Source organism: Anarhichas minor, unplaced genomic scaffold, assembly GCF_050575085.1.
Source record: "Anarhichas minor isolate MPS153535 unplaced genomic scaffold, ASM5057508v1 ptg000033l, whole genome shotgun sequence".
Lineage (NCBI taxonomy): Eukaryota > Metazoa > Chordata > Actinopteri > Perciformes > Anarhichadidae > Anarhichas > Anarhichas minor.
This window is the reverse complement of record NW_027466479.1, coordinates 6,967,501-6,992,975: the sequence shown is the minus strand read 5'-3', so window position 1 is coordinate 6,992,975 and position 25,475 is coordinate 6,967,501. Positions and strand designations below refer to the sequence as shown.

The 25,475-nt window shown below is 42.2% G+C and overlaps 2 protein-coding genes across 2 annotated transcripts; both read left to right on the top strand.

The window, feature by feature from the left end:
* The first annotated feature begins 9,472 nt into the window (after nucleotides 1-9,472).
* zc3h12ab (zinc finger CCCH-type containing 12Ab) lies at nucleotides 9,473-16,904 on the top strand. Its single transcript, XM_076105945.1, has 5 exons — nucleotides 9,473-9,957; nucleotides 12,682-12,821; nucleotides 14,260-14,494; nucleotides 14,584-14,684; nucleotides 15,213-16,904. The coding sequence occupies exons 1-5, from the start codon at nucleotides 9,473-9,475 to the stop codon at nucleotides 16,181-16,183; spliced, it is 1,932 nt and encodes a 643-aa protein (XP_075962060.1). The 3' UTR covers nucleotides 16,184-16,904.
* Nucleotides 16,905-21,426: 4,522 nt separating this feature from the next.
* Nucleotides 21,427-24,416, top strand: smim13 (small integral membrane protein 13). The gene is made up of 2 exons (XM_076105946.1): nucleotides 21,427-21,907; nucleotides 23,117-24,416. Exons 1-2 carry the CDS (start codon nucleotides 21,832-21,834, stop codon nucleotides 23,305-23,307), a joined length of 267 nt encoding a protein of 88 aa, XP_075962061.1. The 5' UTR covers nucleotides 21,427-21,831; the 3' UTR covers nucleotides 23,308-24,416.
* The last annotated feature ends 1,059 nt before the right edge of the window (nucleotides 24,417-25,475 follow it).

Here is a 25,475-nt window from a genome sequence, read left to right as displayed (position 1 = left end):
GGCAGGATTCTAAACCAACATCTGAACCAGCACCTGTCACAGAATTACCAACATCTGGACATGATCCTGAACCTTCCTCTGAATCAGCACATGTTACAGAATCACCAACATCTGTGCAGGATTCTGTGCCAACACCTGAACCAGAGCCTGCAACAGAATTACCAACATCTGGACAGGATTCTAAACTAACACCTGAACCAGCACCTGTTACAGAATCACCAACATCTGTGCAGGATTCTGAATCAACACCTGAACCAGAGCCAGTACCAGAATCGCCAACATCTGGACATGATCCTGAACCATCATCTGAACCAACATCTGTTACAGAATCACCAACATCTGGGCAGGATTCTGAGCCAACACTTGAACCAGAGCCAGCAACAGAATTGCCAACATCTGAACTGGATCCTGAACCATCTTCAGAACCAGCACCTCCACCAGAATCACCAACATCTGGACATGATCCTGAACCAGCACCTGTTACAGAGTCACCAACATCTGGACAGGATTCTGAATCGACACCTGAACCAGAGACAGCAACAGAATCACCAACATCTGGGCAGGATTCTAAACTAACACCTGAACCAGCACTTGTCACAGAATTACCAACATCTGGACACAATCCTGAACCTTCCTCTGAATCAACACCTGTTACAGAATCACCAACATCTGTGCAGGATTCTGAATCAACACCTCAACCAGAGCCAGGACCAGAATTGCCAACATCTGGACATGATCCTGAACCATCGTCTGAACCAACACCTGCAACAGAATCACCAACAACTGGGCAGGATTCTGAATCAACACCTGAACCAGAGCCAGCAACAGAATTACCAACAGCTGGACATGACCCTGAACCATTGTCTGAACCCACATCTGGGCAGGATTCTGTGCCAACACCTGAACCAGAGCCTGCAACAGAATTACCAACATCTGGACAGGATCCTAAATCATCCTCTGAACCAGCACCTGCAACAGATTCACCAACATCTGGGCAGGTTTCTGAACCAACACTTGAACCAGAGCCAACAACAGAATTGCCAACATCTGAACTGGATCCTGAACCATCTTCAGAACCAGCACCTCCACCAGAAACACCAACATCTGGACATGATCCTGAACCAGCACCTGTTACAGAGTCACCAACATCTGGACAGGATTCTGAATCGACACCTGAACCAGAGACAGCAACAGAATCACCAACATCTGGGCAGGATTCTAAACTAACACCTGAACCAGCACTTGTCACAGAATTACCAACATCTGGACACAATCCTGAACCTTCCTCTGAATCAACACCTGTTACAGAATCACCAACATCTGTGCAGGATTCTGAATCAACACCTCAACCAGAGCCAGGACCAGAATTGCCAACATCTGGACATGATCCTGAACCATCGTCTGAACCAACACCTGCAACAGAATCACCAACAACTGGGCAGGATTCTGAATCAACACCTGAACCAGAGCCAGCAACAGAATTACCAACAGCTGGACATGACCCTGAACCATTGTCTGAACCCACATCTGGGCAGGATTCTGTGCCAACACCTGAACCAGAGCCTGCAACAGAATTACCAACATCTGGACAGGATCCTAAATCATCCTCTGAACCAGCACCTGCAACAGATTCACCAACATCTGGGCAGGTTTCTGAACCAACACTTGAACCAGAGCCAACAACAGAATTGCCAACATCTGAACTGGATCCTGAACCATCTTCAGAACCAGCACCTCCACCAGAAACACCAACATCTGGACATGATCCTGAACCAGCACCTGTTACAGAGTCACCAACATCTGGACAGGATTCTGAATCGACACCTGAACCAGAGACAGCAACAGAATCACCAACATCTGGGCAGGATTCTAAACTAACACCTGAACCAGCACCTGTCACAGAATTACCAACATCTGGACACAATCCTGAACCTTCCTCTGAATCAACACCTGTTACAGAATCACCAACATCTGTGCAGGATTCTGAATCAACACCTCAACCAAAGCCAGGACCAGAATCGCCAACATCTGGACATGATCCTGAACCATCATCTGAACCAACATCTGTTACAGAATCACCAACATCTGGGCAGGATTCTGAGCCAACACCTGAACCAGAGCCTGCAACAGAATTACCAACATCTGGACAGGATCCTAAACCATCGTCTGAACAAGCACCTCCACCAGGATTGCCAACATCTGGACATGATCCTGAACCAGCACCTGTTACAGAGTCACCAACATCTGGGCAGGATTCTGAATCGACACCTGAACCAGAGACAGCAACAGAATCAGCAACATCTGGGCAGGATTCTAAACCAACATCTGAACCAGCACCTGTCACAGAATTACCAACATCTGGACACGATCCTGAACCTTCCTCTGAATCAGCACATGTTACAGAATCACCAACATCTGTGCAGGATTCTGAATCAACACCTGAACCAGAGCCAGCAACAGAATTACCAACAGCTGGACATGACCCTGAACCATTGTCTGAACCCACATCTGGGCAGGATTCTGTGCCAACACCTGAACCAGAGCCTGCAACAGAATTACCAACATCTGGACAGGATCCAAAATCATCCTCTGAACCAGCACCTGCAACAGATTCACCAACATCTGGGCAGGTTTCTGAACCAACACTTGAACCAGAGCCAGCAACAGAATTGCCAACATCTGGGCAGGATTCTAAACTAACACCTGAACCAGCACCTGTTACAGAATCACCAACATCTGTGCAGGATTCTGAATCAACACCTCAACCAGAGCCAGTACCAGAATCGCCAACATCTGGACCTGATCCTGAACCATCATCTGAACCAACATCTGTTACAGAATCACCAACATCTGGGCAGGATTCTGAGCCAACACTTGAACCAGAGCCAGCAACAGAATTGCCAACATCTGAACTGGATCCTGAACCATCTTTAGAACCAGCACCTCCACCAGAATCACCAACATCTGGACATGATCCTGAACCAGCACCTGTTACAGAGTCACCAACATCTGGACAGGATTCTGAATCGACACCTGAACCAGAGACAGCAACAGAATCACCAACATCTGGGCAGGATTCTAAACTAACACCTGAACCAGCACTTGTCACAGAATTACCAACATCTGGACACAATCCTGAACCTTCCTCTGAATCAACACCTGTTACAGAATCACCAACATCTGTGCAGGATTCTGAATCAACACCTCAACCAGAGCCAGGACCAGAATTGCCAACATCTGGACATGATCCTGAACCATCGTCTGAACCAACACCTGCAACAGAATCACCAACATCTGGACAGGATCCTAAACCAGCACCTGCAACAGATTCACCAACAACTGGGCAGGATTCTGAATCAACACCTGAACCAGAGCCAGCAACAGAATTACCAACAGCTGGACATGACCCTGAACCATTGTCTGAACCCACATCTGGGCAGGATTCTGTGCCAACACCTGAACCAGAGCCTGCAACAGAATTGCCAACATCTGGGCAGGATTCTAAACTAACACCTGAACCAGCACATGTTACAGAATCACCAACATCTGTGCAGGATTCTGAATCAACACCTCAACCAGAGCCAGGACCAGAATTGCCAACATCTGGACATGATCCTGAACCATCGTCTGAACCAACACCTGCAACAGAATCACCAACATCTGGACAGGATCCTAAACCAGCACCTGCAACAGATTCACCAACAACTGGGCAGGATTCTGAATCAACACCTGAACCAGAGCCAGCAACAGAATTACCAACAGCTGGACATGACCCTGAACCATTGTCTGAACCCACATCTGGGCAGGATTCTGTGCCAACACCTGAACCAGAGCCTGCAACAGAATTGCCAACATCTGGGCAGGATTCTAAACTAACACCTGAACCAGCACATGTTACAGAATCACCAACATCTGTGCAGGATTCTGAATCAACACCTCAACCAGAGCCAGTACCAGAATCGCCAACATCTGGACATGATCCTGAACCATCATCTGAACCAACATCTGTTACAGAATCACCAACATCTGGGCAGGATTCTGAGCCAACACCTGAACCAGAGCCTGCAACAGAATTACCAACATCTGGACAGGATCCTAAACCATCGTCTGAACAAGCACCTCCACCAGAATCGCCAACATCTGGACATGATCCTGAACCAGCACCTGTTACAGAGTCACCAACATCTGGGCAGGATTCTGAATCGACACCTGCACCAGAGACAGCAACAGAATCAGCAACATCTGGGCAGGATTCTAAACCAACATCTGAACCAGCACCTGTCACAGAATTACCAACATCTGGACACGATCCTGAACCTACCTCTGAATCAGCACATGTTACAGAATCACCAACATCTGTGCAGGATTCTGAATCAACACCTGAACCAGAGCCAGCAACAGAATTACCAACAGCTGGACATGACCCTGAACCATTTTCTGAACCCACATCTGGGCAGGATTCTGTGCCAACACCTGAACCAGAGCCTGCAACAGAATTACCAACATCTGGACAGGATCCAAAATCATCCTCTGAACCAGCACCTGCAACAGATTCACCAACATCTGGGCAGGTTTCTGAACCAACACTTGAACCAGAGCCAGCAACAGAATTGCCAACATCTGGGCAGGATTCTAAACTAACACCTGAACCAGCACCTGTTACAGAATCACCAACATCTGTGCAGGATTCTGAATCGACACCTGAACCAGAGACAGCAACAGAATCACCAACATCTGGGCAGGATTCTAAACTAACACCTGAACCAGCCCTTGTCACAGAATTACCAACATCTGGACACAATCCTGAACCTTCCTCTGAATCAACACCTGTTACAGAATCACCAACATCTGTGCAGGATTCTGAATCAACACCTCAACCAGAGCCAGGACCAGAATTGCCAACATCTGGACATGATCCTGAACCATCGTCTGAACCAACACCTGCAACAGAATCACAAACATCTGGACAGGATCCTAAACCAGCACCTGCAACAGATTCACCAACAACTGGGCAGGATTCTGAATCAACACCTGAACCAGAGCCAGCAACAGAATTACCAACAGCTGGACATGACCCTGAACCATTGTCTGAACCCACATCTGGGCAGGATTCTGTGCCAACACCTGAACCAGAGCCTGCAACAGAATTGCCAACATCTGGGCAGGATTCTAAACTAACACCTGAACCAGCACCTGTTACAGAATCACCAACATCTGTGCAGGATTCTGAATCAACACCTCAACCAGAGCCAGTACCAGAATCGCCAACATCTGGACATGATCCTGAACCATCATCTGAACCAACATCTGTTACAGAATCACCAACATCTGGGCAGGATTCTGAGCCAACACTTGAACCAGAGCCAGCAACAGAATTGCCAACATCTGAACTGGATCCTGAACCATCTTCAGAACCAGCACCTCCACCAGAATCACCAACATCTGGACATGATCCTGAACCAGCACCTGTTACAGAGTCACCAACATCTGGACAGGATTCTGAATCGACACCTGAACCAGAGACAGCAACAGAATCACCAACATCTGGGCAGGATTCTAAACTAACACCTGAACCAGCACTTGTCACAGAATTACCAACATCTGGACACAATCCTGAACCTTCCTCTGAATCAACACCTGTTACAGAATCACCAACATCTGTGCAGGATTCTGAATCAACACCTCAACCAGAGCCAGGACCAGAATCGCCAACATCTGGACATGATCCTGAACCATCATCTGAACCAACATCTGTTACAGAATCACCAACATCTGGGCAGGATTCTGAGCCAACACCTGAACCAGAGCCTGCAACAGAATTACCAACATCTGGACAGGATCCTAAACCATCGTCTGAACAAGCACCTCCACCAGAATCGCCAACATCTGGACATGATCCTGAACCAGCACCTGTTACAGAGTCACCAACATCTGGGCAGGATTCTGAATCGACACCTGAACCAGAGACAGCAACAGAATCAGCAACATCTGGGCAGGATTCTAAACCAACACCTGAACCAGAGCCTGCAACAGAATTACCAACATCTGGACAGGATCCTAAACCATCGTCTGAACCAGCAGCTGCAACAGAATCGTCCACATCTGGGCAGGGGTCCGAACCAACTCCTGAACCAGCACCTGTTACAGAATCACCAACATCTGAACAGGATCCTGAACCATCTTCTCAATCAGAACCTGCAACAGAATCTCCAACATCTCTGCAAGATTCTGAACCAACACCTGAACCAGGACCTCTTACAGAATCACCAATGTCTGGGCAAGACTCACAACCAACACCCGGTTCACACATCACACCTGCAGCAGGACCTGAAGCTGAATCACCAGCAATCAATCCTCAATCACCTGCGCATGACTTGAATGTCACACCTAAGTCAGACACCACGAATAAAGATGATTACTCAAAGCACAGACCACAGTTTCAAACTCCACCAGCCACTCTGCCTGCAATAGTACCTGAGCCATATCCAGCTGTGCTCCCTGGCATCCCTCTTAAAATAGGGCACAAACTAGGACCACAGTGGAGAAGGCGTAACTGTTATAGAGGGTAAATTGAGGAGGAAATCTAACATGAAATGAAATAATAATATTTTCTAAACTTCTGGAGAAGAAATCCAGAGAATTGTGCTTTGTCCTGAACACTTTAATAAAGACTTTTGTTTTGTCATGTAATTTGCTGGCTTTGTCTGACATTCTCATGCAGTCATAGACACAATAGTGCATGTATTATGAAATTATCTTCAAATCAAGTTTTAAAAATAAATATTGTAAGAAATATAGAATGATTTCAAATTTAAAAATGTGTCTTCCTCAGAATCTTAATTTTGAATGTTGACATCAAACTTTTTTTTCTTCAATATTTTCCTTAGTTATTTTTCTTATTGTCTTGCATAAATACATTATTCCGTTTTTATCATTAATAAATACATGTGTGAGTATTTTAATGGTCATCAATGTGGAGTACATTTTTTGATTTGTTCCATACCACTAGGTACATTAGTAGTATAGTACTGCATAATATAAGCACATGTTTTACATGTAAAAAGTAATCGTCAGTGTCAAATTAATATAGTGTGGTAAAATGTACAAAAAATACTTTGTATTTTCATTCCATGGTACTTCAAGCTTCAACTCCACGACAAGCCAATATTGTACTTTTTACTTCGCAGCATTTGTTAGTTACTCTGCATGTTCAGATTATTAATAGGCCTAGAGATGCCATTACTATCAACTAATATTATTATTAATATGTCAGCTTATAAATTGTGATATATTCTTGTGGCTTGAGATACCTGCCATTAGATAAAGTTATTGAAATTACCTCGACCTTGCAGCTGCAACATTAGTGAGTCTTGCATCTTTAATTATAATCCAAAGTGTTAGGAATATATTATTTTAAAATGGGCCATTCTTCACAGTGAGTACTTTCATTTTTATGCTTTTTTAAACTTTTACTTAAGTGGGCTACTTTTACTTGCAACAGCATATTTCTACACTATTGTTGTTTTTAAGTAAAATAAATTCATTTTTTCCAACACTTCTTCTAAATGTAAGCTCAGTTTGTTCTTAATTGTTCTCATCTGCGTGTGTAATCGATGGCAGTGAACAGGATTGAACTCAGAGGGAGCCAGATCACATTTGTAATGGAGTATCAGCACATGTCACTCGCCCAAACCTCCACGTTGTTGCTTCGCTGTTTGCTGATGTCAAGAAAAGGGAAAACCCAACTTCCTGGTTACCGGCTCTCCACTCAGACAAAAAACGCCCCGTCGCCGCATTTCAGCAGCGGTGACAAGACGCTTCACATGGAAGTATGAGCGGAGAGACGCATTCAACCGCTCGTCTGAGGCTTCTAAAGGTACGTTTGTGTCTGTTGTTAAGTTTGAACGTATAGGCGGAAGCAGAAGGGGCGACTTTTCAAACTCAAATTGCACGAGTAACAACAGTTAGTGTTTACAACGAATCCACCACTAAATGAGCTCACCGGTGGTGGAAGAAGTAGAAGTATAGAGAAAGGTCCTGCAATCTTACTCAAGTAAAAGACATGCAGAATGGCTCATTTCATAATCATATTTATTATACAATTAGATTATAAAGTGGAGCCCAATTTAACAATGTAATATGGGTAGCTTGTGAATTCATCAATGGAGTTTTATGTCCTCTAATCTTAACCTATAATGATACAACATAATGAATTTGTTTATAATATTTTGTATTATTAATCTGAATCTGTAAAGTAACTATTAACGAAAGTTACCATATACATATAGTGGATGTAGTAGTATTGAGCAGGAGAAAATGGAACCACTCAAGTAAACAAGTACCTCAAACTTGGTTACTTAGTTACGTTCCATCAATAAGTTTCACTGTTCATTTCATTTATTTCGATAGTGAGAGGATGCCATAAGAATCTATTTATTTCCCCTCTCAATTCTCCTCTTATATCAAATTAAACATTTTGTCAGTTGGGGTGATGAAGCAAAGATATAGTGGACCGGATTGATAGATTAAGTAGATGTATCGATTATCTGCAACTAGTTTGATAATCTGTTAATCATTCATCAGGCAGATGTTCACTGGTCTGATCAAATGTGAGGATTTGCTGCTTTTTCTCCATTTTAAATCATTGTAAAGTGATATTTTTTTCTGGGTTTTGGACGGCTGATTAGACAAAACAAGACATTTTAAAGCCATAACAATGACTCAATGAATCCACAAAATAATATGCAGATTAATCAATAATGAAAATAATCCGTATTTGCAGCCCTGAAAATAAGTAATAATCTGATTTAGTGCAAAATATAAGGTGTTTTAAGATAGAACGAAGAAAACAAGTTCTACAGAAAATAGCAAAGTAAGTTTGAGAGAAATAAATAAATCTATAAAAGACAGAATTATGCAACGGATGATTATTTTAATTAACAGTTTATTTGCATATTATTAATTGAGCTTTCTTTATGAAATATTAATAAATAGTATAATTTGGCAGAGCACAAGGGGTTCTTGTATCCAACAAACAACTGATTATTGAAATATTTGCATATTAATTCACTGTCAACTGACATGATGACTAATCGTTCTGCTTTGAATAATAATATGAATTACTATAATCAGGTGCATCAATGTAGTCATCACTTTTATGTTGCAGTTGGTGAAGGTGAGGCTCATTTTAACTACTTTACATACTGCTGGGTGGCTTAATCCATAATAATATATCACAATGTATTTGTTGGTTTATATTCTGTATTAATAATCTGAATCTGCAAAGTATCTAGTAACTATTCAAACAAATGTAGTGGAGTAAAAAGTACAATACTGGCTTCTAAAACAGAGTGGAGTAGAAGTATAATATATTATGAAATGGAAATACTCAAGTAAAGTAAAGTACCTCTAAATAGTACTTCAGCGCAGTCCTTTATATTGTGTGTTTCCTCAGTAGGTAGAAGCTGAAGAGATGAATCCTGATGTTGCTCTCTTCACATCTGTTCACCCATGGAGTAAAATCCCCAACACCACCCGTCTGAACCTCCCAGACTCTGACGCTTCTGCATGGATCTTCCCTCCACTCCTCGCGGCTCCAAACTGCTCCCGTCCCCGCTGTGAGAGAATGTACCCCTGCGAACCCGACCCCTCCCTGGACTTCTTCCACAAGCTCGGGTACTCCACGGCTCAGGTTCTGGCCGTTCGGCAGATGTTCGGCCCAAACATGGACACAGATAAACTCCTGGGGGAGCTGGTGAGGATCGGAGCCAGCCGGGAGGCCGAGCAAGGGCCCGTGACCACGATGTCGGTGTTGGTGCCCAGAGGGGACTTCCAGGCTGTGGGCCCCACCATGCAGCTGCCTCTTACCATGTCGTGTCCTCAGAGCAGAGAGGAGGGCAGCGAGGATGACGACGCTCTGAGACCCGTTGTTATAGATGGAAGCAATGTGGCCATGAGGTGAGAAACTACAGCTGAAATGATTGATTAGTCCATCGGCAGAAAATTAACCAGCAGCTATTTTGCTCATCGATAACAATTGCTCAAAATTCACTGATTTATAGCTTGTTAAATAGGACAATTCGCTGCTTTTCTCTGTTTTACATAACTGACTGCTGGACCGATTTAGTCAATTGATCGACTAGTCGATTGACAGAAAACCCAGCAAGAATTTCAGCCTCTGAAATGTGAATATTTATCGGTACGTCTTTGAGTGTAAGACTTTTGGTTGGACAAAACAAGACATTTGAAGACGTCAACAGGCATTTTTAATTTCAAAGACGAAACTATTCCTCAGTTCATTTAGAAAATAATCAACAGATTAATCAGTAATGAAAATAAGGATTAGTTGCAGCTCTAATATAAGTGTAAACCGAATATATTTGGGTTTTGAACTGTTTGTTTGGCATTTGATAATTTCACCTCAGGCTTGTGTCGTTTATCCGATAATTGAGGAAATAACCGTCAGATGAATTGATAATAACAATGATTAGCTGTGATAAATACATTTCTGCTTTAAAGTTTCCCACACCTGCTTCTTGCTCGAGGACAGGGAGGAGTAGAGCCCTTTTGTTACTTTGTTTGATTAAGGAAAGCTCTTACTACTTTTTATTTCCTCTTAATTTTTGTTTGATTATTTTTTTGGGGGGGGGGATGAGTGGTGGGCACACACACTGAGAACAAAGTCTCTTTTACACACACGAGCCCCTGGTAGGAGCGCCACCAGTGAAAGTAACACAAGAAGTCTTTCGACATTTGGCCTCAAGTCAGCCGGTGATTCACCGTCTGACTGTCGTTGGAAATCATCTCCCTCTAAATTGGCACGTATTTGATCGTAAACCAAAGACAAACTCTTGAGGGAGGAACTTAAAGAATTTGTACCAAATTTAATTAAGATCCCCGACAGTTATCAACTTGTTTCGCTCAAAACCATAAATGTGGAGCTCATGTTGCCTCAAGCGACAGCTAATAACAATAAACCTTAAGGCCCCTCAAGTGACCGCAGAGGTCACATTGTCCGATGATGGGCACTGTTCCGAGCTCATCACGAGCAGCAACACGTGCTCGCTGCTGTCGCCTCCATTTGCATTGCACATCGCCTGCGGGCTCCATTCAACACAAGTGACTGTTACTTCACACGGAGAGACAATGCACAAGTTTTGCAAACACACCTACATTTGTCCTTTTTACGGAGAAAATATGTGAAAGAGTACACACACACACACACACGCACACATAATTTACACACTACATTTCTTGCAAAGTCAGAGTATACACTCCCCTCTTTTCTTTATTTTTAGTTTCCCAGTCGGGCACGCCCGTTCAGGCACGGTGTCGACGGACTGCTCGAGTATGCAAATCAGAGTATATATAAATAAGCGCCTTCCTGCTCATATGGGAAGACGTCATGTCAACAGGAACAGGCTCGACAGCATTTCACAGCCGAGCTCCCCTAAAAGCTTTTCCTTGTTCCTCTCGTTTGTCTTGGCTTCTTTGACACTTCCAAAAACTGCCCCGAGGGCTCCAAGCACCGTCGTGTTTTCAGTGTAGAGCTACCGTAAATGAGAGTGCGAATATTTACATATATAAGACCTGTAACTATTCCTCAGGTTAGAGGCTTTGTTTTCACTGTTTGCTGCTGGTACAGTTTTCTATGGGTCAAAAGATGAACCGTTTCTCTGGTTTTTGTGCTTTTATTGTAAAATACTGGACAATTTGACCTCATTTGACCTCTTCAGGCCTAAAAATAAAAACAAAACTAAGAGGGGAACATCACTCTTGACAGATGCAACATTTTAGGAAATATGCTTGGCTTACTTTTAACAGTCTCTGCCAGCAACGGCATCGTGACGACATTCCAGGAAGTCACTGCTCCCAGCTAATAAATTGCTCAACACATACCTCTGGAACTGCAACTTGTGGTTTTTGCACAAACTATAAACACAAAATGTGCTAATTGGGGAACTTCAGAGGCTGCTTTTGTCCCCTCCGAGGTGAGCCAGGCTAGCTGTTTCCCTCTGTTTCCAGTCTTTGTGCTAAGCTAAGCTAATTTAGGGGGGGTCAAAGGTTCAATAAAGCAAGTATGTGTGTTCCCTTAAATGTTATTCTCTTGTAATGGGTCACAAGCCACAAAATTGTGATCCAGTGGGTCACTGGATGAGATAGAACTGTATTCATCCCGAGGGAAATTGTTGTGCATGCAGTCGCAGAACAAAGTAGGACGCAAAAATAAGATATCATTAAGGTAAGGTACTGTAAAGGCAAAAACATAAACCGGTTAACGTAACGGGAAGGATCATGAAAATATAAACAAACTGAAACACATTAATTTCTCTTAAATGGAAATCAATCAATGTTGGTTTTTGAGAGCTTGCAGTAGACATTTGTTCCCACATTTCCTGACGTGTTACAGGCCAAACCAATGGAAACGGTTGTTCTTTAGCAGTTACAATATCCATATCTAGATCATCAAGCTCAACCTGTTTGAGACAAGTGAGTTTGTTCTATTGTGATCCTCAAATTTAAATTTAAAATAGTGTGTGTATTCATATAAGAGCTGTGGTGTAGTTTGAACATCAAAGAGGGGAATCATAAAGGACTCTTCGGTCTTTGTTCTGAACTGGCTCAGAGACACCTAAACGTTTTCTCATCCCTGTGTTCTCTGGTTTGTGTTTATTCATTCAGCCACGGGAACAAGGACGTTTTCTCTTGTCTGGGAATCCAGCTGGCAGTGAACTTCTTCGTGGACAGAGGCCACAGTGAAATCACCGTGTTCGTTCCCTCGTGGAGGAAGGAGCAGCCCCGGCCAGATGTTCCCATTACAGGTAGGATTACGGGAATTTCACGGCACGTTTTAATGTTTTCTGCTTCCTTATTGGGCTGGTACTACGGCTTACACAACACTGCGCTCGTGTTACCAACTGCAACAGAGTGATGCGGTTGATGAGGGAAGCGACCGTAATGCGCGTGATGCGGTATTGTTTTCACCTTGTGAATGTGTGATTCATCGGAGTGGTTTTGGAGACACCTACTACAGAGGGAACTACCACAGAGGCGTTTTCCGGGTGTGTTACAACTGTGCAAAAATGCAGTCATAAAACTTTACAGGAGTGTAGATGAGAACAAAATAATGGCTGAGTTTGAAGATGAGTGTGGTCCGAGCAAGGGTCGCCGAAAGTAAGGGGGTAGGAATTGGGGAAGGGGGCCATTGTCTCCTTCTATGTTACACCCCTGACTTGATTCTGCGTCATGGTGTGATCCCATCGCATGCGTATCGCTATGCTCATTTGTCATGATTAGAATAGTAGGTTGTGCCTCCTTTTATTGTCATGTTTGAAATTAGAGGTGAAGGTATAAATGTTTGTAATTATTGTAATTATTATAGACCTTAAAAGCCAGAGGCAAAATTAAAAGCAGCGATAGAGCAGGATTTTTGCTCTGATGCAACAGAGTGAGCGCTATTTCTCAAAATGGGAAATACCCCATGTAGGTTTTTATTTCTCCCTGAATGCTAGGTACATGAGCTTTATCTGTAATCTGAATGCAGGGTTTCAGCTGTGATTGATTCTAACAGCTTTTTTTGGTTAACCTACATCTGGAAGCCGCTTCTGACGCCGTTCTGCTCGTTTGCTTTTTGTAGATGAACCGATTGCTATGATGAATTGTTTTGTCACAGAATGCGCTTTCAGGGCCTTTTGTTAATATTTAACCAGGTCAAATCTGTCTGCTGGGAAAGAACCCAAATTAAAATGCAACAGTGGCTTCCTGAAAAATGATTATTAAGATTGTAAAGTGGATTTAGATAAAGTAGCTGTAGTCAATCATTTTTCACAATCAACGTGTCAATGTTAAATGGGTCTCTCTGGGTGATGAGCGCACAGAAAATGATCGCCTGTATCTGCAGCTCCCACTGCTCTCATTCAGTCATTTTCAGTTAAAAAAACTCTAAAAGATCCACTGTAGACAGACACAGTTGGAGACTAGCTGGTAAACAAAGTGGAGCATTTAGCAGCTAAAGATAGATATTTCCATAAGGAGTTGGTGGAGACCAAAATCAGAGCTAAAAGAGGGTGAATATTGGACAGAAACACGACTCCAAATGAATGATAACGCTGCTCCATAACGGCTGGATGTGCAAATAAGCTTGCTAACGAGTTCAAGTTGATAGGAAATCAACTTAAAAGGTGATTGTTTCTGCTGCCCCAAAGTGGTCAAAAATTCAGTAAATGCAAGTTTGACTGTGCGTTCCTGTTTGGTTTACAGATCAGCACATTCTGCGAGACCTGGAGAGGAGCAAGATACTTGTGTTCACACCGTCGAGACGCGTCGCGGGCAAAAGGGTGGTCTGTAATGACGACTGCTTCATCGTCAAGCTGGGCTACGAGTCTGACGGCATCATCGTGTCCAACGACATGTACCGGGACCTGCAGGGAGAGAAGCCGGAGTGGAAACGCTTCATCGAGGAGAGACTGCTCATGTACTCCTTCGTCAATAACAAGTGAGTTCTGCCTTCTTGATACAGAGGCTTCCCTTGCTGTGTGTGAAGTTGTACTTTTCAGCTAATGTTTGAACTTCACCCTAACGCAGGTTTATGCCTCCTGATGATCCTCTGGGCCGCCACGGACCGACCCTGGAGAACTTCCTGCGGAGGTTTCCAAAGACTATGAAAAAACAGCCATGTCCTTATGGTGAGAGAACATCTTTAGTACGTTATTTGTGCCGCATGGCATTGTTTTTGTGAAGGAAAGGCTGTCCATTTTTAGCTAATATATTACATGTAAGCTAACATGCTAAATTAACACTGTGAACATTATAAACATTATAGTTACCAAACATCAACATGCTAGCATTGTCATTGTGAGAATGTTAGCATGCTACGTTAGCTCAAGTGCACCCTGTGCTGCAGGAAATATGTATCTTTGTAGGCTAACAACTAGTTAGCATCACACTAGTTCCCTCAACAAAAGGCCAATGGGATTTTTCCATTGGATTTTGGACTATTGCAGAGAATAAGCTCTGTGGCAAACACATGATTATTTTATTCAACATTTGTTGTAAAAAGCTGGACATTAATGTTAGCTGGCTAAAGTTAGCATGTAGCTCAAAGTGCCGCTGTGCCGTCATCACAAAGCGGCTATAAGCTCCTAGTTTTGTATGAAAATTATCATAATATTATAATTGTATTCCTAAAATATTGTGGTTTCTTCTTCTTTCAGGAAAGAAATGTACTTTCGGAATCAAATGTAAATTCCACCATCCTGAGCGAGCCAAACAGTCCAACCGCTTGGTTGCCGATGAGCTTCGGGAGAACGCCAAGCACCCGTCTACCGCTCAGAAACAATCCTCAGCTCGCTCCAGTCCCGTTCCTGGACAGAGCCTCTCGCTGCTGGAGGACATGGCAAAGAAACTGACTCTGGGACATGAGAGCAGCTCCTTAAAGAGAGACCATAAACACGAACAGTTGAAGGCCAGTCACCGATCCAGCAAGAAGGCCACACCTAGAAAGGAGAAGACCGGCCAGAGCCCGTCTTCTGACCACGATTCAGGATGGCAGAGTGGCTCTCAGGAGCAGCTGGACTCTGGTTTAGGCTCCATAGACAGTCAGCCAACGGAGGCTCCTTGGAGTGTGTGTGATCACCAGTATGGGGCGATGTACTGGAGCTCCCAGCACACCCACAGTGTGAGACAACAGTACTGCCCTCCGTGCAGCTGCTGCTCACATGGCCCTTCCTCTCGGGGGACCACGCCAGCTTTCCAGCACCCCAACCAGCATTACAGCCTTGGGCATGTCAGCAGCCACAACTCTGATATGATTCCCTACCCGCCTCATTACGCCAGCTACGGCGCATACCCAGTCGGCGTGTCTGCATACAGTCAGCCGACAGATTTCCAGCACAGCAGAGTCCACGGCCACCACCAGCAGCAGCAGCGGCAGCACTGGTCCGATCCGTTTGGGGCTCACCCACCGGGGGTCCGCAGCCTGCCGGGGGAGCGCTCTCAATGGGAGCCTCCTCCGGGGACGAGTCCCGGCGGCGAGGAGAGAGAGGTCGTCCGGAAGAAGCTCCTCGCTATCTTCAGCGTCCACTTGGTGGACGCAGCCATGGACACGTTTCCTCAGCTGATGGATCCACAGATGCTGGTCGCTGAGATCCTCAAGCTGCAGAGTCAGAACAGGTCGCAGAGATGAGACGACGTCCAGCGGCCGGTCTGAAACCACGTCTTTCAGTGGAAAGACTCAAAAAGATAAACATGAGTTTGTGTATTTATGTATTGTGGTATCCACCTTGCTGTATTTGAGTGCCTTATTTTAAACTATGTTGCATTGTAAGTTGCCTCGGTGATGAAATGAGAGGAGACGTATGTAGTTGATACAAATTGTATCTTTATTTAAAAATGTAAAAGGGTAACACTCTGTTACTCTTATGGTACACTCAGAATCCACGCTACTGGGTACACCTGTACAGTCTAATGCATTCCAGTGTAACTGTTCTGCCATCAACTCTACTTTTATTGTGCCTGTAATGTCTTTTTGTGTCATATTGGCACCGTGCAAGTTTATGCTTTTACTGCCATGATAAGTTATTGTTTGTGATTATTAGGGGCAATACTTTCCATAAAAAAAGAATTAATCTCACAGAAAACGAGATTTAACACTGGTTTTATAATGCTTTATATTCCCAGTTTTGTTTAGTTTGTGTATGTTTGCGTATTTCTGTTTGTAGAATTAGACGTGTATTTTTTTCTGTGACCTAAATGATGCTCTCTGAGATCAGACCCAAGATAAAACTACAACTGTCTGAGCTTTATTGGACAAAAACGTGTTTAATTTATGATGACATTTGTTTTATACTTCAAGGCAAATTGAGCAACAAACATGTTGAGCAATAAACATATACGTATCACGCTGATTGATGACAAACTATTTGTTGACTGTGCGTGCTTGAGCTGTGAAGTCCTGAACTCGAGTCTTGTCTGCACAAGTAGATCCTGTTCATCAGCACAACTTTAATTTCCCACCCAAAATCGACTCTGATAAATGCTTTGTCGCCTGAAGCTTATTTTGTACCTAGCAATTCTTTTCTGATAAGTCAATGAAGTGCTTGCTCTACAAAACATCAGATCATAGTGACAAATGGCTTAAAGCCCGAGGGGATGTCTGGTTCAGACAACAGTCAAATTCTTTCAAAATACTGCTTCCTTGAGTATTTGAAGGGACTGTCTATTGTAGCCGCTGATTATGCAAATATTATGCAAATGTTATTTTGTTTGCACAGGTTTATCAGTAATTTCATATACTATATGAAAACCTATATACATTATTATATATGTATTATATAATTATTTACGGTGGCGGAGGGAGAATTCAGATCCTAGAAGTAGCAATACTGCAATGTCACTTAAGAGTACTTCACCAATTTACAGCTATAACGTTGTCGGATCACGATGGTCCGTAAAAAATAAATAAAAAAAGGAAGATCGAATTGGCAATGTCGGTTTTTTTCCCATGCATTTTTCTTGTCAGAACCTGGCGCCTACCTCCCCCACAATGCAACTCGAGCGCTGACTGCTTGGTCTGGGATTCAGGTGTGTTATGCTACAGGCGGCTAATGGAACTACACCCCCCCAGATTTTCTTCATTTTTAAACGTTTGGTCTTCATCCTCAACTGACCTCAAGTGACATCACTAGAGGTCATTTCCTTTTACACAACTTTTTCACAAGTCTGCACAGGTGTATCAATAATTTTAAATAAGTTTAAAAGGTAAATACATTTACTTTACAGCTACGGCAGTGGGGAAAGCATTTGGATCAACACTGCAATATAAAAAGTCCTTCACTGTGTGATAACATTGTAAAATGTTGTAAAGGCTTTATAGTTTCAGGTGATGACACTGATGAACACATGGTTATGAATATCATATTCAATTTAAATAAATCCCATCCCATCCTACACAATGGCCCTTTAAGTAGAGTACAAAAACTCAAATTTGCGTGTAAGCACAGTGAGTAAACGTAGTAGAGGAGGATATATGCAAAACAGGTTAGTTGTCTTCGCAGCACTGATGTGTACAAACCGTATGTTCTGTAAAACATCTTTTTGCAGCTGGAACACATAGGGACAAAAGGTCATCAGTGGTGCAGGTTAAAACAAACAGTATGAGGAATGTTGAGCAGTTATGATACACCAAGTTTAAATGAGGTCGAATGATTTTGCAGGAGGATCAGATAATGATCAGTCTTGTAAGGACTAGAAATTATCAAAAAAACACTTCCAAGAACTCATCCACAGATACCACAAACTGTGTTCACATGAGGCAGGAGTTGAACATGATGAAGTGTTTGCTTCATATGTTGCTACACAGTGAGCATGTTAAGCCACACGACGTTTAACAAAAGAAGCTACTGGAGGGAACGACAATAAACCTCTTTCAGTGAGACTCACGAATTAAACAGGGAAACAGGTTTCTTTTAATATGCTCTTTCTGTACTTTCCCTGCTTATGTTGCAATTTGATATTGACTTAAAGCATATTAATGCACTCACATGCGGTGTGCATTACGGGGACACACACAAGAGTCAGGATTTGGAATAAAGAAATGTTTCAGCCCACTGTACTGTAAGATAAAAAAAAAAAAAGAAAAACTCCACTCATTGCTGTGTATAAATTAGACCACTAAAGCAACATGTAGTTACAGTGTAAATAATTATATTAATAATGAAAACATAGTATAAGAGGGCCACATAAACATGCACTTTTAACGTGTTAAATAAAAATGTATGAGTGCATATAGGCCCAAGTTGAAAACACCACTACATTTTTAAAAAAAAGTGAAAATGAACTTCTTTAACGGAAATGGAACAGTGGAAACCCCCTATGTTTAATCGTATTGAGGTTCCAGCTGAACTTTGTGGAGATACTAATCTGTAGCACTTTTTTTTTTATAAACAGGACGCCAACTCTTTCTGTTTCAAACAACAATAACTGATTGTTAAGTCACTTCACATGGGCAGCAGAAAGTTGTGAACAGAACATTCTTTAAATTGATATAGCAAAAATTGTTGGCAAACAATTGTTTATTTGCTCATCCAGCAGTTACGGTGCAACATTATCATTCATTTGGAGTCGTGTTTGTGTGTTCACCTGATGAATGTAAGTCCCATATTCACTCTCCTTTTAGCTCTGCATTTGGTCTCCACCAACTCCTGCGGGAAATACCTGACTCTTTAGCTGCTAAATGCTCCACTATGTTCACTAACTAACTAACTAACTGTGTCTGTGTGCTGTTTGGCGCTATGAGAGCGGGGAGAATGAGCCAAAACAGTCAAGTTGACAGATAAACAACGAGCTGATATTCGCTTTTAAGCTTTCTAAAAAGGAGCTGCAAGTGATAATTCTTAATTTGCATACAGCCTGCGGTTATAACTGTTATGAAATCCCTGAGAATAATCATCTAGTAGGTAAAATCCTTTATACCAAACAGAGAAAAGACATCTTTGGGCTTTCAGTAGTCTGGGCTGGACTCACATGCCTTGTTTAGACACACTGTTCTAATTATACAGGTTTAAAATGACATCTTGAAGAGTGACTCGTGTTCTCACTGAGCTGTAGTATAATATGCAAATACTGAGGCTGGTTTATGTGGAAGGCTACACTCCACTGCAAAAGCACACGGGTCCTGACTGGTCCTGGAGTTCAGAAGAGGAATGAGAGTGAATGACGGGGTGAACCTGAAAAAACTGTATTTACATTTACTGATAAATCTTGTAATCTAAAGTTCTTCCTGTAATTCCTCAGCAGTGGAAAGGCCGTATTCAGCACAGCGACAAATTTGACATCCACAGCTGACTCTCTGCTCTACCATTGAAACACACAGTGATGGAAATGAACAAGTACATGTACTCAGTACTGTACTTAATTATAAATATATACATTTTGACATTCTTGTACTTTAATTGAGTACTTCTGTTTTTTTCTATACTTTATACTTCTACTCCACTACATTTCTGAGGGATATATTGTACTTTTTTTATTTCAATGCATTTATTTGAAACACAAAGCATTTTGATGACTTCAGACACGACTTGAAAAAAATCCCAAAAGACTTGCGACTTCACTTGGACTTGAGCCTTTTGATCATGAATCAATTCATTTCATAAATAAATGTTAACGCTATTCATTCCCAGCCAGTCAACACTCAATTAAATGGAGCTTTTTTTCTGATTAAGTTAAGTTGCACTGGTTTCAACAAACATGTACATCAATTTCCCAAAGCAATTCATATTTTTGGGGAATTTCATATATCCTTACTCTGTTGTTGTGAAGAAGACATTAGGACTCGTTTAGGATTTAAAATTCAAAGTTTAGGACTTGACACTTGACTTGGGACTTGCAAAACAATGTGCTGGTCCCACCTCTGCCCAGTGATATATAAAGTATCTAAAATATATCTATATATACATAGAGTAATTTAATACTTTAACACTTCTGCATTAGAGTAATTTTACTTTTGATACGCTGAGTACATCGTGATGACAATCTGTACTGTTACTTCAGTAACATTTTGAATTCAGGACTTTTACTTGTAGTGGAGTATTTGTAATACTTCTTTACTACTTTATCCACTTTGAAGCCTCATTCAAATGCTGTTCAAATGCAGAGAGTGTAACAGCAAAGGTGGGAGCGTCTTGTGTGACTTCTCACACTGCAGTTTAATGTGTGAGAAGTGTCAGAATACAGGAAAATATCAGCTGCACCTACAAAACAGCTTTGCTAGAAAAGGGACGTTCTATTTGGAATCTACTCACGGGGTTACAGATGTTTGATGATGACTCCTCCTGCTGGATTTTTGAATAAATGCAATAGTGCTTTCATGCATTTTACAGTAAAGTTGATATGTAAAGCACTTTGTATTGCCTTGCTGTTGAAAGGCGCTACACACATAAACTTGCCTTGCCTAAGATTTTACTTCTTTATGTTTTTATTATTCTCTTATCTTACCCTCTTTATGTTGTATGTATGACTTTGATGATGTAACGCTAAGATTTCTACTATACCATCTATTTATCAAAAGGCAGAGGTAGTATTTGGAAGACAGAGATCAGATCAGTTTTTTTTGTTAAAAAAAACCATTTCAAAATAATGGCTATAGTTCCTAATAAAGTGGTGACAAGCCCATATGAAACCCTCTGAAGGATAATAATGTGATTTAAACTTTAAAAATACAGTTCATATATTTCTAGTCTGCTGAACTGTATTTTATATATTCTATATATATGCTGTTTATTCTGTGTATTACTCTGAACATTACGGTTTGCACTCTGATTACTCTAAAAGGAGAAGATAGTGAGGACACAGAGTTAAAACTACAGGTTAAATCTCAAATAAACTCCACTACCCAAGAGTCAAATGCAACTTGCGCAGGCGCAGTTTGAATCGGTTTCATGACGCTGAATTTGTTGTCTTAACCTAGTTACTGTTTCTGCTGCTCTGTCTCATAACTATCAAATACATGTTGCAGTTATATAGCACACCGAAGAAGGCCTTTACCCTGCTGTGACAAGCTAACGTTAGCTAATGCTACAGTCCGTCTGTGAAACTACTGCGGCTCTGTTTGTTAACCAGCTAGCTAACTAACTTAGCTAGCCCGACGCTAGCAGCCGAGCTGGTGTGCGATGTGTTTGTTTTTCTCTCTCTCTCGTCTAAGGCTAGCTATCTAACGCAGCTGCCAGGCGGCTAACCGAGCTAGCCAGCAACGTGGTTGTGTTTGTGTGTGAAGCGGAAAACACACCGCAGCCACCTCCATATGCTGTTGTTGCCTTCAAGCGTCCAGCTAAGATGTGGCAAAGTGTCGGGCTCACACTGCTGGTCATTGTGGCCACACTGGTCTGTGCGCTGCTCTTCATGCTGTTTGGTGAGTTTAAAGAACACATCTACTTACACGTAACAAGCTAACTCCCTAAGCCATATTGTAGCCGATTGACCTGTTGTCATCAGTTGATTTTGTTGATAAATTGTCTGAACTCGTATAAGAATAGAACATTTTCGCCCTAAATGTCCAGCTATTCCTTGTATGACAGGTCTGAGTGTATTGAATGTCTTTGACCGGCAAGTTTCGATTTCAGTAAGAAGTTGCTATTTTTATCCTGCGCAGAGGAGAAGTCGGAACATAACCATGACTGCTTCTCTTACGCCTCCAGCGCTGCTTGTTTTCCATCTCTCCCTCCTCTGCCTGATCCTGGTCATCTTTAACTGGGTAGACCGGCTCCAGATGACCAGGTGGAGCCGGGAGAGACGAGACCTATGACATGTGGGGGGGCTCCCCTAGCTCCAGTTTGTGCCTCTTATGTAAAACCATTACTGGTACCAGTTCTGGAGCAAAGTAGCTGTTTGTGTTCTTTGAAAAACGTAACATTGTTTTTGAAGGTATTTCCAGACTCATGAAAGACTCTTTGTCAACTGTGGAAGATGTGTTCAAATTATTTACTTAAGTTAAAGTAGCAATACCACACTGTAGAAATAATACCAGCAAATGTAGTTAAAGTATCAAAAGTAAAAGTACATCTTTATCAGATTGGCCCCAGATTGTTATATAATTGTGTCATTGATGTAATAATATACACTCATCAGTGGGACTCCTCGTAGTTGGTCGGGGTGGAGCTAACTTTAACTACTTTACATACTGTTGAGTTGTTTAATCTATTACATTTGCTTCACGTTGTACAAGTTCAGTAAGGAGGCTGCCGTCTTTGTTTGGATTAAGACAGTTTTGGAAAATGGGTAACAAATCTTGTTTCTAGCGAAAGGCTAATATGCAACACCTGTCAATAGGAGGACTTTTAAAATAATAATGAAAAGAAAATAGAAACGGTATACATCAACAAATACATACACAAGGTACAAAATACAGTATTTTAAGATTCTTGAAATGCCTTCAAAACAGTGGTTAATGTTAAATGACCTTTTTTGATTGTGAAAGATTGGAGGATATTTATTTAGCAGAAAACACATGCTTCCCTCTGTGACTAAATGTGATGTTACTACATGAGGGGCCCCTGTGGTTTATAGAGTGCCTTTATTACGCCTGTAAATATCTATTTTGTTTCCCTTCTCTGCCCCTCAGGTTGGTATGTAGTCTGGCAGCTCTTCTTGTCCAAGTTCAAGTTCCTGCGTGAACTCGTCGGGGACGGCAGCACCCCTCAGGCCGAACCGCAGCCGTCCGAAACCAAGAGCGAACGCACAGCGAGCGCCCCGACGCGAAGTCGGCCAAGGACCGCACGCCAAAGAGTCGCCTTCGCGGAAAGCACCTCATAGATCACCTACTGCGTATTCAATCATAACCCCCGTCTCACCGCGACCGCCCGTCGGCCCTCTACAAACGTGATCATCAGAAGGTATTTCCCACCGACCCCCTGCGCGCTCTACACTACACAAGGACCTTGTGTACACTCGGTAGTCAGCCGTCCTCTTCACCAAGACACTATAAACTGACCAGGCAGATCTCCTGTGATCAAAAGGGAAAAGCCATTACTGTCACCTGTTCACATGTTTAATTATATACTGAGCAGCGAGTCTGGTCCTCCTGTTTTCCTGCAATAGTGACAAGCCGGCTCTCACGAGCGACCACGCTGCTTCCTGCCACCCACGTGGAGTGTGAAGATGCTCCATCACACAAAGAGAGATGTGTTAACTCTCTTTAACGTACGTGTTTTTAATCTTGTGTTTTCAACGGAATGAAGTCCTACTTTGTACAACGTTAAGCAGATAAATGTAAAAAAAAAACAAAAAAAACAATGAGCTCAACAAGAACAACTGAAGACAAACTGAAACGGGGATTTGTACAACTGACAGTTTTCTTTTCTTTAACAAAAGTGCACTGAAATGAATGTTTACGCTGTCATTTTGTTGTTTCTCGTACAGTAAGCTCTGCGTACTACCATCCACGTGGTGAAAAACTGCCTCGCCCAGTAGATAACGGCCAAAGCCTCCAAGACGAAGAGGGCGAATAACTTTATTCCAGTTGTGTAAAATGTGACCTTTTTCTTGCAACTTCTCCTTCACCCTTTTTTAATTTTATTTTATCGATTTATACTTGAAGAGGAGACGGGAGAACGTTTCAAGGAACTGTTGGTGTATAATACACAATGTTAGCCCTCCCCCGTTCCCCGTGCCTCCGTCTGCACCAGTGCCTGTCTAGATGGCATCCGCTGTTTGTTACATGGCCTCCTTTTTGTACAGCCCACCGTAGCTTGTTTTATCACTACAGGGCAAAATCAATGCTGACCTAATCAATATTTATGTATTATCCTCCCTCCAAGTAAAACTCATGTAACTGTTGCACCTTTTTTTTTTTTTTTTTAAATCATCAGTGATTTCTTTTCTTCTTCAGTGGAGCAGTAGCTTCAAATAAATATCGTCACGAATATGAGTCTGTTTTTTGGGAAATGGGATTCATGGTTCAAAGTACTTTTTTTTTAAAATATTGGCTATACATTCTCTGTGTAATAAACATACACACAAAAATACTTGATAAACTGCCTCAAACTACACTGAAAGTATACATCCACATTTTGGTTTTGTTGCAGTTGTGTGCAAAAAGAAAAGTGAATTAATTGTTTCACAACAATCGACACTCAATACAATGTCAGAGTGAAAACAGAATTTGATGCAAATATTTATGAAAAATGTAAAACTCAGCTAAAAAGGTTTTCCATTTCTCCCGGTCACACTCGGGACGTTTCTTCTTCTTGATTGGAGTCCACCTGTGATCAATTCAACTGATTAGACGTGATTTATAAAGGCAAACGCGCGTGCACACGCGCACACACACCTGTTGCTGTAACGGTCGGCTGACGATGTCAGAGCATAAGCGAGCCGTGAGGTGAGATACGGGTCGTGTCGAGGAGGCACAGACTGGGTGAAGGTTCCCAAGTACACAGTGGCCTCCATCAGTTTCTAGGATACATAGAAAGGGGGGGCTTAGCCCCAAGGGGAGTGGCATGTTTGCGCGCACAGCTAATTTATTTGGGGCCGTGGATATCCATTGTTTCAGAAAGTTCATAGATTGGTTCAATCAGAAAGAGTGTGATTTTACTCTGTAGTTTTGCTTGCATTCAGTATATGATAACACAAGAGACAGAATTTCAGGGTCATAGTGAAATTTGACAACACAAATATGAACTTTTCTCAAATAAAGAGAGAAATAATTTTCCTGCTTGTAAAGGAAAGACGAATAAACTAGCTTTCATATCCGCGTCACTCCCAAATCCTAATTCTTAAAGGGACCGCACACAATGGATGGAGAATGGACCTGACAGTGTCAACTTTATATCGTTCAGTATGATGATAGGCTGTTGGATTGTAATTTGAAGGGGGAGAAAACATACAAACCAGAACGCACGCACAGATGTAGCATGTTAGAGTTATAAATAACTTGTCCATGTGAGAAACAATAGTTTAATTTAATGACATCACCTAAAAAA